The 13,153-nt window shown below is 44.9% G+C and overlaps 1 protein-coding gene across 1 annotated transcript in view; it reads right to left on the bottom strand.

The window, feature by feature from the left end:
• Window positions 1-13,153, bottom strand: part of LOC105921809 (meiosis-specific, MEI4 homolog (S. cerevisiae)) — a 60,792-nt gene that overhangs the window by 34,789 nt on the left and 12,850 nt on the right. The window contains exon 4 of the mRNA XM_021313608.2: window positions 2,209-2,334. Within this exon, the coding sequence (XP_021169283.2) occupies window positions 2,209-2,334 (126 nt within the window). The remainder of the gene's footprint in view (window positions 1-2,208; window positions 2,335-13,153) is intronic.

The raw sequence follows: 13,153 nt of genomic DNA on the forward strand, positions 1-13,153 counted from the left end.
ATTTAACAATCGCTGGTCCAGTTTGATGTGTAGCTTCGTCACCATTTACTAAGCTGCTTACAACGAAGGACAATAATCACCTCCATCAGCGTAGGCCATCCATCTCAGCACGGCTACTCTTCATTTCCAAATCAAACCCCATGGAGCTCCCACTGTCCTTCTCTTATTGTGCTCGCCTATAAAAAGCCTGATAAATCATTTCTGCTCCGACACTTTCCTTTTTCCAGTTTTTTTTGGTGTGCTGAACTGGAACCAATCTATAAAAGGAAAAACGCCATTTGATTAAACTGATTCATCCAAAGAAAACTATTTAGTTTATGCACTCTGCATCACACATGCACACAGCTGAGCTTTATGGCCACTTCACATCATTATTTTGCACTGCCAACGTTGCTGAACTTTTACAATCCATTTAAACTTAAAAGTACACAACTGAACGTTGTAGTGGATATTAATATTTATCAATTAAGTGAGCAAACAACTCATGAAAAGAACAGGTGCACCTTGTTCTTGTAAGTTATTTATTCAAAGGCATGAGCGTTTGAATGTCTCTGTCCCAACGCAGTCAGGAAACAGAGCACTGAGAAAAAGAACACACAACCTTTTATACATTTTGGGTTAACAAAGGAAGTGGGAGTAAATGCCACGGAATGCACCAACTGGTACCATCCAGTTCTTATCTAATTCCTCTCTGTGTCCTCGGAAATGAAAACACAGTAAATCTATAAGCATGAGAGCTTCTTTCACACGGGAAAGTGATGCAGGTACACTCAGAGAAGATATGAGCAGAGTTACATACATCAATAAAGAAATTTCACAACAACGTTTACTGCATTTTTTGCACCATTATTATGCTGCACTGCCAACAATGAACTTTTCACATCAATGCCCATTTTGCACCATTATTTTTGCACTACAGACATGGTGGAACATTCTTCTGCACACTTTTTTTTAAAAAGCTGTTTTTCTTCTGCACTGTTACATTCTTATCACTGCTGCACCCTGTATTGTAATGTTATTTTATCTCAATTGCAATCTCATTACATTGCCGTAAGCTGTATGCAACGAAATTTCATTTTGTATGCACTATGTATGACAATAAAGTTTGTCTAAGTCTTTACTACAATTCAGTAGTAAAAGCCAAATTGGGCTGATATTCACAGGACAGTACCTGGCAGAACGAGGTTATTTGATGAAAAATGAAATAACTTTATTGGCATTTAATTGAACTACAGCGGTCCTAATGCTGGAGAACACCAGGGTGACTGCTGCGGACCTAATAAAGTCACGTTATTTTGGATGGCACTTCTGTGTAGTACTACGTACTGTGTAGTGCCCTGGAGTAGTGATAGTGCAATGTGGATGTGTAGTGGACAATGCAGCTCGATTCCCTAGAACTTTATTTATAAAGCAAGAGCAAATAAACACTGACCAAGTATTACGCAGCAAAACAGAAATAAATACGACAAACTAAGGTTAAAAGTGGCAAAACAACAAAGGAAAATAAAGGAATCAAATAAATTAACCAAATAAAATTACAGCTTTATATCAAACATATGCTCTTGTTGGTTTTTATCTTTTAAACACTCAGTCTGCTCAGGATAAAGTCTCCACAGCAAACTGCTTCCAGAGGCTAAAACACAATCTGTGTTTGTGTCAAGGAGAAGGGTAAAACGGCTGGGAGGGCTGACGCTGACAAATATCAGCCGGACCTCTTTAGCCTTCTACATGCTTTCATTTCAAAGGAGCCCTGCTGAAATGACACTTGGTTCCAAAAAAAGCTGGCCGGACCGGCGCCGGAGCTACCTGGCCTGTGACTCAAGAAGAGCCGTTTGAATGCACTCAGGAAGGAAACTGGTGGGATGCTGTATTGATTTCTGTGGCTCAACAGAGACCGGGGCAACAAGTCTAAAGGGTAAAACGTTTGGGCATGAAGCCAAGAACAAAAGAAGCCAGCAGGTGTGAAATGTGCTGCAGACAAAGAGTCTGTATGGAGAAAAGGCAGATATGAACAGAGACAAAGACAGGCGAGGTGGCTGAGACCAAAATCATAAAGTCAAAATAATTTAGGACAAGCTGCTTTTCTATAAGGCAAAAGTGCTTCTGGAAGACAAAGCAGCAGCTTATCAGCAGAAGACAAAAGCAGCGAGAAACAAAGCATCTTCTGTGGCAGAGCCAAAGCAGGACGACGCAGAGCGCTGTGTTTACCTGGGAGGTCTGCCAGAGCTGCTCAGCCAGAGAGCTGATCTGCGACAGGATGTGACAGATGAGGAAGGACTTTGATATGCTGCAGCTCCCCAGGGCAATCAGGGACTCCGACAGCTTCCCTGCAACCTGCGAGGAAAGAAACCAAACAGCTTCACACACTACTCATCCAGGCTTTATTCAGGATCTAAAACAAGTTACAGCTTTTATTATCTGCCAAAACCTGAGACTACATATGGAACAATGACAATAAAGTCATCCCCACCTTTTCCACAGCAGTTACGAGGAAAGTGGGAAAGACATCAGCAATGACCCCAGAGCAGCAACTGCTGCTGCTCACCAACCTGGGAAGGGTTCAAAGATCATCTCCAAACCATCTAAGATCCATCAACCTGCAGAGAGGAAGATCACCCCAGGAGGAGAACATCTCCGGAGCTTCCAGCCTTCCAGCAGGTTCTAACCCTAACCCAGAGAAACGACCAGAACCTCAGGACTCTGCAGGCCTCAGGTAGCAGGTTAAAGATTATGACCCTGAACCAGCCTGGCTGCTTGGATTAGGTTCATGTAGCGGTCCCCCAGCAGCACCTGCAGGCCAGCTGGAAGCAGTGTTGTAGTCAAGTCACTATGCCTCGAGTCCGAGTCCAGGTTCGAGTCACCAGTGTTCAAGTCCGAGTCAAGTCCAAGTCATTAAAAAAAAATCCGAGTCGAGTCCGAGTCGAGTCACTTATTGATCCAAGTTCGTTGTAGGAACATGCCGTGACGTGTGATGTATGACATGAAGCAGTAACATTCCATTGCACTAATAACTCTTTCGCTGTAGTTACCCTGGTTTTACTCGGTAAAACTACCGCTTTTTCCAAGTCTAAGACGTCTCCTAACCGTGGTTTTTAAACATTGTTGTTATGGAACGTGCAACAGCGACTCGAGGTACGCTGATAGGCCGCATATGAAGGATGTTAAAGCCGCAAGCGGTGTCGATCGGCCCTCGCAGCCAAGCGCCGCTCCGGCCTATTGGCCACCGCCGCGGTGCCGGCCGGCGGGCGGGGTTCGCGCACCGTCGGCCGCCCGCCACCGCAGATGCTGTCACGCATTTTCCTCGCCGGTCCACCGGGCGATTCCCACAAACGCGTTCGGCAGCCCTCCCCCATGACTCACAACAATCTGGTGTGGATCGGTCGATGCAGCGAGGAGATACAGCCATTAATGATGCATTTCGCCACCGGACCGGACTAAATTGTTCGGCGGGCCGGACAATTTATACCGATTCCTGGACGGTGACTACAAACAGAAAAAAAAAAAAAATGGCTGATGACGCCATGAACGCCGAGCAGGAGAAAAACAACGACTTACCTTCCTATCAACTTGGCCAGTTTTCCAGTCTTTCCGAGCCCTCGACACTCAATCCATCGTTTGAGCTGAACGTTGGTATGTTGTTCCACAGTTCTACCAGTAAAATGGGCGCCTGGACTTCCTCTTGTGAAAGTTTAACAGCTGTAAAGTCGGTCATATAGTTGTATCTGTTGCATGTGTAACGGCTGGTTGCTACGTGCGCTCTCACACTGTTTGCCCAACCTTAGCAGCAAGGGGCGTTGCTCATGAGATGGTGACGTCACGTGCGCGGCACGACATTTAGATATTAAAATCATACACCAAATAATATTCTAATGACATATTAAAATTATAGCCTAATGATATAAAAAAAGTCGAGTCTTTTTCTCAATTTCCGAGTCAGAATGATCTGAATGTAGGAGTCGAGTCCAAGTTCGAGTCATCAGTGCTCAAGTCCAAGTCAAGTCACGAGTCTCTAAATTTAGCTAATGACTCAGACTCGAGTTCGAGTCCGAGACTCAAACTCGAGTCCAAGACTCAAACTCGAGTCCGAGACTCAAACTCGAGTACTACAACACTGGCTGGAAGTAGCGGTCCCCCAGCAGCACCTGCAGGCCGGCTGGGAGTCAATACGTAGGAAGCATAGCTCTAGATTCCAACCCCAGTTCACCACCAACCCGTCTGCGTTTCTAACTAATTTCCCCACTCAGCGACACACCTGCTGAGAAGCCGACCCTGATTATTGGCAGCTCCATAGTCAGAAACATGACACTAGAGACACCAGGGACCGTAGTGAAATGCCTGCCAGGGGCCAGAACGGGCGACATAGAATCTTACCTAAAACTGCTGGCTAGGGATAAGAGTAAATACAGTAGGGGAGTCCATGTTCTCCAGGACACTGGAGTAGCTTATAGGTTCTGTATCAGGATAGATCAGCGTAAATAATGGCGTCTGCAGATAGAGAGCGTTCCTAGTTTCCGGCTGACGTTAACTGAAGACAACGAAGAAAGCTTTGGACTTGCGGCAGAGAAGTGAGCATTAACATCAACGTCAGCGTCTGAACATGGGAACCATCGGACATGAGGTGAGTTTGAGATGTTTAAAAAAAACTATTATCATGCATCATACTGAAATTAAAGCCGTGTATCATTCAACCATCCATTTGTAATATCCAAACGTGATTTAAGTGGAAGATTGTTTTGTTAAGTGTTTTTATTGTAACAACACTTAAAATATATATTTCAACCTTATGTTTAGCTAAATAGTATGAAAAACGGAGTGTATAGTTGTTAGGGTTGGGTTAAGATGTTTATGTCCCTTTTTGTATAATAGGATTACTCTATTTTCATTTTGCTAGGATATTGACAGATTGACATATTATAGTGGTTTTGAAATCCCTCTATTACATGTTTTAGAGACATAATGTTATGTAAGTCAGTAGATCTTTTATTGTTATATTTGTTTACAGTATCAATAATATTTCTGTTGCAACTGTGAGGAGTTTTTTTGTCTACTTCTTTAAGTAGACAAAAAAACGACACGCTGAGGACGAGGTGGCTGTAAAGCTGTACGAGCCGAGCACATACTCAACTATCCCCTCTCTCAAAGGTTATTACATAAAAAATGTCTGCAGCACGAACACGGCTGCAGAGTGACATTTGTCTGCTTCCACTTGGGATTCTGTGTTTGAAATCGGATCGTCTGGGCTCTTCATATTTTCCAGTCTTTTCCTCACTGGAGGAACACAACTCCTCCAGGAGCCTGAAATGAGAGCAATCCTAGTGGATATGAGCGGCTGTGAAGGTAAACGGCAGAGTCATTACTTCTAAAGATGGGACGCATTCTGCAAGCTTGTTCTATACTTTGGTCATTTTAAGAAGAAATTAACCAATCTTTGAAGGGGCTTGGTCACGTATTTTTACCATAAAAACAAAACAAAACATCTATTCCTCCAAGTAAAGCAATATACGGAAAGCAGTCGTCCTGATAGTGTTTAATTATGCCTGTTTTCCAGTAGTACCAACTTTGAGAGGTTCACTAAGGGTCTGTTTGTTTTTTATTACAGCTGAATGTGGCTTTAGTGGGGGGGGCACTGAGAGACAACCTAGCATGGACACATAGCTGCTCATTGTAGGCTATATTTTTTAATGAGTTAGAGAAGGTAGAAAAGAGGGAATAAGGAGTTGACAGAAGAGAAAGACGAGAGAACAGAGAGCAGATGAAGAAGACCAAGACTTCTGGAAACCACTGATCAAAGACGAAAGCATTAGCTCACCCCAAAGTGTACCGGGTAAGTTAATGCTAATTCTAGCTTGCTACTGTTATGCAGTTATACCTGTTTGATTATAAATAGTATTAATACATATAATTGACAATTACAATTTATATAATTTAAAGGAGAAGTCTGGTCAAAATCAGAATTCAAACTGCTGAAAGTGCTTTAAATATAAAATTATTTCATACTGTTCAATAAATGATAAGCTTTTTAATTAAGAGTAAATTCCATTTGAAGGTCCTTTTATGGAGGCAGCCATCTTGGTGAAGAACAGTACTGCCTCCTCCCAGTTTGTGACGTCAGGTCACGGTATCGGCTGTAGAGCAAGTCCCAATGCCCTATCTGTCCTCTTGTAAATAAATATCCGTTTTCATGCCAAAATATAGTTTTTTAACCCATAGACATGGTATTAAGCATTTAAATTTAAAGTAATACTAATTTTACATTTTAGAGACATAAAAAGACAACAAATAAGCATTAAAGTACGGTTTATGGGTTGGGTTCTGCAATGTTAAAAGTCCATCCGTCCATCCATCTTCTTCCTCTTATCCGGGGTCGGGTCGCGGGGGTAGCAGCTTCAGTAGAGAGGCCCAGACGTCCCTCTCCCCGGCCACTTGGGCCAGCTCCTCAGGAGGAATCCCAAGGCGTTCCCAGCAGAGAGACATAGTCCCTCCAGCGTGTCCTGGGTCTTCCCCTGGGCCTCCTCCCGGTGGGACGTGCCCGGAACACCTCACCAGGGAGGCGTCCAGGAGGCATCCTGACCAGATGCCCGAGCCACCTCAACTGGCTCCTCTGGACGTGGAGGAGCAGCGGCTCTACTCTGAGTCCTCCCCGGATGACTGAGCTCCTCACCCTATCTCTAAGGGAGAGCCCAGACACACTACTGAGAAAACTCATTTCAGCCACTTGGATCCGGGATCTCGTTCTTTCTGCCACGACTCAAAGCTCGTGACCATAGATGAGGGTAGGAACGTAGATCAACCGGTAAATCGAGAGCTTCGCCTGTTGGCTCAGCTCTCTCTTCACCACAACGGATCGGTACAGCGCCCGCTTCACAGCAGACGCTGCACCAATCCGCCTGTCCATCTCCCGCTCCATCTTCCCCTCATTCGTGAACAAGACCCCAAGATACTTGAACTCCTCCACTAGGGGCAGGACATCCTCCCCAACCCGGAGAAGGCACTCTACCCTTTTCCGGTTCAAGACCATGGTCTCGGATTTGGAGGCACTGATCTTCATCCCGGCCGCTTCGCACTCGGCTGCGAACCGCTCCAGTGAGAGCTGTAGATCACGCCCTGATGAAGCCAATAGGACCACGTCATCCGCGAATAGCAGAGACGCAATCCTAAGGCCACCAAAGCGGATCCCCTCAACACCTTGGCTGCGCCTAGAAATTCTGTCCATAAAAGTTATGAACAGAATCTGTGACAAAGGGCAACCTTGGCGGAGTCCAACTCTCACCGGAAACGAGTACGACTTACTGCCGGCAATGCGGACCAGACTCTGACACCGGTCGTACAGAGACCTAACAGCCCTTATTAAAGGGTCCGGTACTCCATACTCCCGGAGTACCCCCCCCCCCCCCCCCCCCCCCCACAGGATCCCCCGGGGGACACGGTTGAATGCCTTCTCCAGATCCACAAAGCACATGTAGACTGGTTGGGCAAACTCCCATGCCCCCTCCAGAATCCTGCTGAGGGTATAGAGCTGGTCCAGTGTTCCACGGCCAGGACCAAAACCACACTGCTCTTCCTGAATCCCAGATTCGACTATCCGACGGACCCTCCTTTCCAGAACCCCTGAATAGACCTTACCAGGGAGGCTTAAGAGTGTGATTCCTCTGTAGTTGGAACACACTCTTAGACCTGCAGAAAATACGGGCAGAGCGGCTCATTCTGAGTTTCATCTGCTGCTGTCAGGATGAGCTGCTGTCAGGATGAGCTGCTGTCAGGATGAGCTGCTGTCAGGATGAGCTGCAGCGTTATGAGGCGGAGGGATATTTCACCGTCACTTAGTTTAGACTCCAAACAATCGACTTCACTTTAGAAACAAGCCCAAAAAAACCTGCAACTCATGAAATTTACAAGTGACTTCAGAAAAAATAAGACCAAAGTTGCATAAAATAAGTTAGCTTCGTAGCATTGAGCATTCTTTCTAAGTGTGTCATATCACTCTCCGCCTTTCTGGTCGGTAAACAAATGTTCCGGCAAATTCTACATCATAAAAAAGAAAAACCTAGAGAAAAGTCTCTCATGTCATCTTGAAGACATTCTTCTTCTAAATGTTGCTACAGACGACGTTTTTTCTCTCTGGCCAGAAGCACGATGGTAAATCCTCCCTCTTCACGGTGGTAATCCAGCAAAAGAACCGGTGGATCATGAACGGGAAAGGTGAAATAACTAATGTTTTTCCACTTTTACCCGATGTATTGTTACATCCAGCTGCCATGCATGTGAGCATTGTTGCTTCAGCAATAGCTCTCTGAATTTCAATGGTGAAGTCCTCTGGAAATCAGAAATAATTGTTGATTGCAGCTGTGTCCAACTCATGAAATTCAGGAGCTTGATCTGGGAACCGTTGAGGCGCAGCAAGCGTGTCTGCACCGTATTCAGTGTGAGCCCGGGGTAAAGGCTGGCTCATACGGCAGAATTTTAAAATAGTCGGACCATTTTCAAAGCCTGAGACGGCACATGTAATGATAGAAAATGGTACATTAACCGTGTTTAGTCGTACAGTGTCAGACAAACAGATTTCACTTAAGATCCTTCATATGTCAGATGGGAAATCTTGCGAATACTCCCATGATCTTATATAAATAAATTAAGAACTGTATTACACGTAAAAACAAGTGCTTTTGAAAACAAGGATCGTATAGATTTGAAAATAGTGCAAAAAGAAGTCAGTAGGCCAGGAATAAACACAGGGATACAATGGAGAACTTGTTACTGAGGGACCAAAAAATGATGGATTCTATGACAGCAGCAGTCAGTATGACCACAAAGAGAAGGTGTCTCATCACAGACGATCTTAAAAAAACTAATGGGCTCAATAACTTTTTTATCAGGTTCTCTCTTCAGAGTGTGACAAATTCATACAGTCCATTGATTGTGCCGATTCCTGTCCCAGGCTGAAAGTTAATACTTTCAAAATCACTTTTTAATGAGGTTGGCAAAAATAAATCTACTGGCCCAGATGGCATTTCTGCTTTTCTTTGAAAGACTTGTGCTGAAGAGCTGGTGCCCTATTTTCTAGCAATCACTGAAAAGGTCAATTATCATCCCGGTTCCTAAGAAATCAAGGCCATCTGACAATAATGACTTTGGGCTCTAACATCGGTAGTAATGAAGTGCCTAGAGAAATATATGGTGTCCCTATTAAAATCGATGGTAAATCCTGGTCTTGAGCCTTTCCAGTCCGCTTAGACATGGCGGGGTACAGATGTTTATGTGTACTAGCACTTAAACATCTGGAAAAGCCAAAGGCCTTTGTCACCTTTTTATAGATTTTAACTCTGCTTTTAATGCGCTACAACCTCACCTGCTCATCTATTTGGGCAAATGGGGTTCTCTCGGGAACGCTTTGCCTCGCTTTCTGATTGGCTACACGTCACACTGACCAGGCTGCGACCTCTTTTGTCCTCGGGGGACACCGTACACACTAGGATATCGGGGCAAGACAATCCAACGTGCTGAATATCCCTGATTTGAGGTTGGAGCGTTCCTGATGTTCCACCGAGCGGACCCGATGTTCTGAACACACAGCAGGATGTTCTCTGAAGATTATCTCAAGAGACACGGCTATAACCGGCGCCTCTCAAGTTAATTGTCATTAATGGTCTAATTTGTTTGAAGCTATGGATATTAAATTTGATTGTGTTTGTTGTGAGTTTAATGTGTTTTTTAAAGAAAGTGTTGGATCCAGTGTGACCTGAAGTAGCCTACTTAAAATCCTGCACAAGGTGAAGCTCTACTCCCCCCAGAAACGCACGGGACCATCATTGAAACTGTTTTTATTTGTTCAATAACAGGCAGGACTGTAGGGGCCAGTGCTGTATATGGTCCAGGTGATGTGAGGATAGACGATGCTTCCTGTGTGCTTTCAGCAGGAGTAAAAATAACACCATCATCAGCATACATTAGGAAGTTATCACACTTTTAGCAGCTTATTTACAGTATATACAGGGAAAAAACTTTTGTTATGATGGTTGAATTAATGTATTCAACCATAATAATACATCATTAGGAGGGGGGTGCGCCAAGCCGGGTGGGACACTGAAGGGGGTGCGCGGCTAAAAAAGTTTGGGAACCCCTGGTCTACCCTGGTCTTTAAATCCAAACAGATTGCCCAAACATACATGGTTTTATTTCTGACCGTCTCCGTGAAGACGCAGCTTACCGTCTCTGTGGAGTGGTACTGGCAGAACCAGAACTGCAGAAAATGGTGGCTGAGGGGTTTATGCAGCAGCTTGGCAACACATTGACTCACTGACGTGGGAAAATGTTCTGACATGAGGTTCTTAAAGTTGCTGTAGATGGCTAAATTTAATTAATAACGGTTCAAGCTGCCGCTTTACTGCGAGACGTTGCAGAGGGTCAGGTTCGGTCCGCCATTATTTAATTCTGATTTGTTAATTAAGTAAACCAGCATTATGGTAGTTCTGCTGTATTGTCACTAGATGGCGCCACACCTGTTTTTATCGGCTAATCGCGCCCAATGCTGGGCTATTTATATCAGGATGGAGGCCTGGTGAATATATGCTGATTTTATCATGATCAAACTGATACTCTAATCACGCAGACCGCATGGCTTCGCCGCTCCTGACTGCGCTGATACGTAAATCCTCCACTCACACCGCCTCTTTCTCGTTAGGTGTGAATGCGCCATAAAGGCTGCAGGTCCACACCGAACAGCAGATGGCGCTGTTGGCCCATTTAGCAGGATTTAGGGTCCCCACAGACACTTTTACCTGAAACACATGTTTCTGGACAAGAACAAGGAAAGGCTGTTCCTTCATAGGAGGTGTGAAGTTCCACACAATGCTGCTGTCTGTTCTGCTGTGGTATAAATCAACGCAAGAAAAGAGTGTAAATAGTGAAGTAAAAACACTGACTGGAGCCAGACTGAAGCTACATATTAGAGCCAAGCAGCAACCGTAGAAATTATTTAACTGTTGGAATTGATTGCTGAAGAAAATATTCAGCAAAGTTACAAAAAAGACGGAAATAGTTCAGCGCTGCTCCTGAATATATCAGCATGGAGCAGAACCTGATTTACACAATAAAAATATGTTTGGTATTTGGTACCAGAACCATGTTGGTACATTTCAGTTTAGGATAGAAGAATCCTTCATTTGTACCTAAGTAGTAAAAATGTAATTGTATCATCTGTAAATTGACAGGCTAATAAAAAATTGTCTGACTTATTCAAAGCTACATACTTCTATGACCAATGTGTCTGGAGGATTTGATTGAATTGACTTTGTAACGATCTTTGAGATGACGTGTTGGGAACCGTTGCTTTATAAATAAAACCGAATTGAAAACAAAGCGAACACAAATATGTGGTCCTTTCCTTGGATTTGAATGTAAATATATGAGCTGACCCAAAAATGTGAACAAGAACTTGAATTCCTTTAAAGTCGAATCCCAGAGAAACTGGAAGGCAGCAAACGTTTCTGAGGGGGTTCAGAGGAATCCTCCACCTTCTCACCAGCAGGAGAGAAGCTGCTCTGTCAGCTCCTCTCCTGGACTTTCACCTCCATGTCTGAGCTGCCAGAGCTGTGATGGCCGCGGCGTGGACCAGGCGGGGAGGGACTGATGATTATGGGCGCTTAGTGGAGTCAGTGAGCTTTGAACGAAGGTTGAAGCTAATCAGAAGTGATGCTGCTCTCCCTGGGATGAAATATTTTCAATGTCAACTGAAGCTCATAGCAGCAGAAGGTGGGAGGCCTGCTTAAAAACGCTTTTTGTTCATCACAATCTGAACAAACAGTCAATTTTAGATTAGAACAGAGGAAACAACAGTAACAACAGCTGCTTTTCCAGCTAAAGTCCAAGGATTTTCATACCTTTTTGTCCCTGGATAAAAAGAATCCATGTTCATTTGTGTTCTGTATGTTTCCACTGCTCTGAAAGGCTGTGGATCATTGATTTAATCAGCTTAAACACTCATGAGGAGGTTGGGAAGAAAACTGCTCTACACCTCCGGTCCAGCAGGTGGCAGTGCTAAAAAACCAAAGGCAACACAAGCTGCTCCCACTTTAATCAGGTTGAGTGTGCAGCCAAAGGAAGAACAAGGAGATTCTGTTTCTGTCCACAGAGACCCAGGCTGCACCCTAACCCTCCACAGAACCAGAACCAGAACCAGAACGGACACCTTTCCTTTCTTATATAGAAACCGAGCTTTGCCTGGGCAGAAGTTATTCAGAAAAAGCTTTAATGGCGATGAAGGAGTTGTTGAACTGTCTTTAAATGTGTTCCATGTTGAGTGAATTCAGGAGATAAGCTGCTTTCCTTTCAGTTGATTAACGGCCGTTGATGCCAGAGAACTGTGGAGCTGATAGGAAGGCAGCAGTAACTCAGATAACCACTCGTTACAACCAAGGTCTGCAGGAGAACACGTGGAACCTTGAGGGGGGGGGGGGGGGGGGGTTCCTCTCCTGTCAGCTAAGAACAGCAACCTGAGGCTCTCCAAACCTGGACAACATAGACTGATGATCTCTGCTGCCACATTGGGATGGTGGCGTCTACGTGAAAGCCTGGATCCACCAGCAGCACCAGCCTGGCATCAGCGGTTCAGGCTGCTGCTGCTGTTGATGGTGTGAAGGTGTGGGGGAGGTTTTCTAGGCCCACTTTGAGTCCCTTAGTACCACCTGAGCATCGTGTCGACGCCACAGCCTACCTGAGTGCTGCTGACCTTGTCCATCCCTCCATGACCAGGGAACCATCTTCTGATGGCTGCTTCCAGCAGGATAACAGGTCCTGAAGCAGGAACCTTCTCAGACTGGTTCCTGGAACAACGAGTTCCCTGAACTCTCACGGCCTCCAGTCACCAGATCTCCAACAGAGACGTCTGGGTGGAGGTGGAACACGAGATTCACTTCACGGATGTGCAGCCGACACATCTGCAGCATCTGGTGATGCTGTCATGTCAATACGCACCAAACGCTCTGAGGAACGTTTCCAGAACCTCGCTGACTCTATGCCACCAAGGATTAAGGCGGTTCTGAAGTCTTCACTAAGACTAAGAACGTAGAGAACAGGTCTTCTGGCTCCAGCCTGCTCTGCAGAACCAGAACCAGAACCAGACATGGAGAAGCAGCATTTAGTTCCTATGTTCCACTGA

This window comes from Fundulus heteroclitus, unplaced genomic scaffold, assembly GCF_011125445.2.
Source record: "Fundulus heteroclitus isolate FHET01 unplaced genomic scaffold, MU-UCD_Fhet_4.1 scaffold_36, whole genome shotgun sequence".
In the NCBI taxonomy this organism is placed as follows: domain Eukaryota; kingdom Metazoa; phylum Chordata; class Actinopteri; order Cyprinodontiformes; family Fundulidae; genus Fundulus; species Fundulus heteroclitus.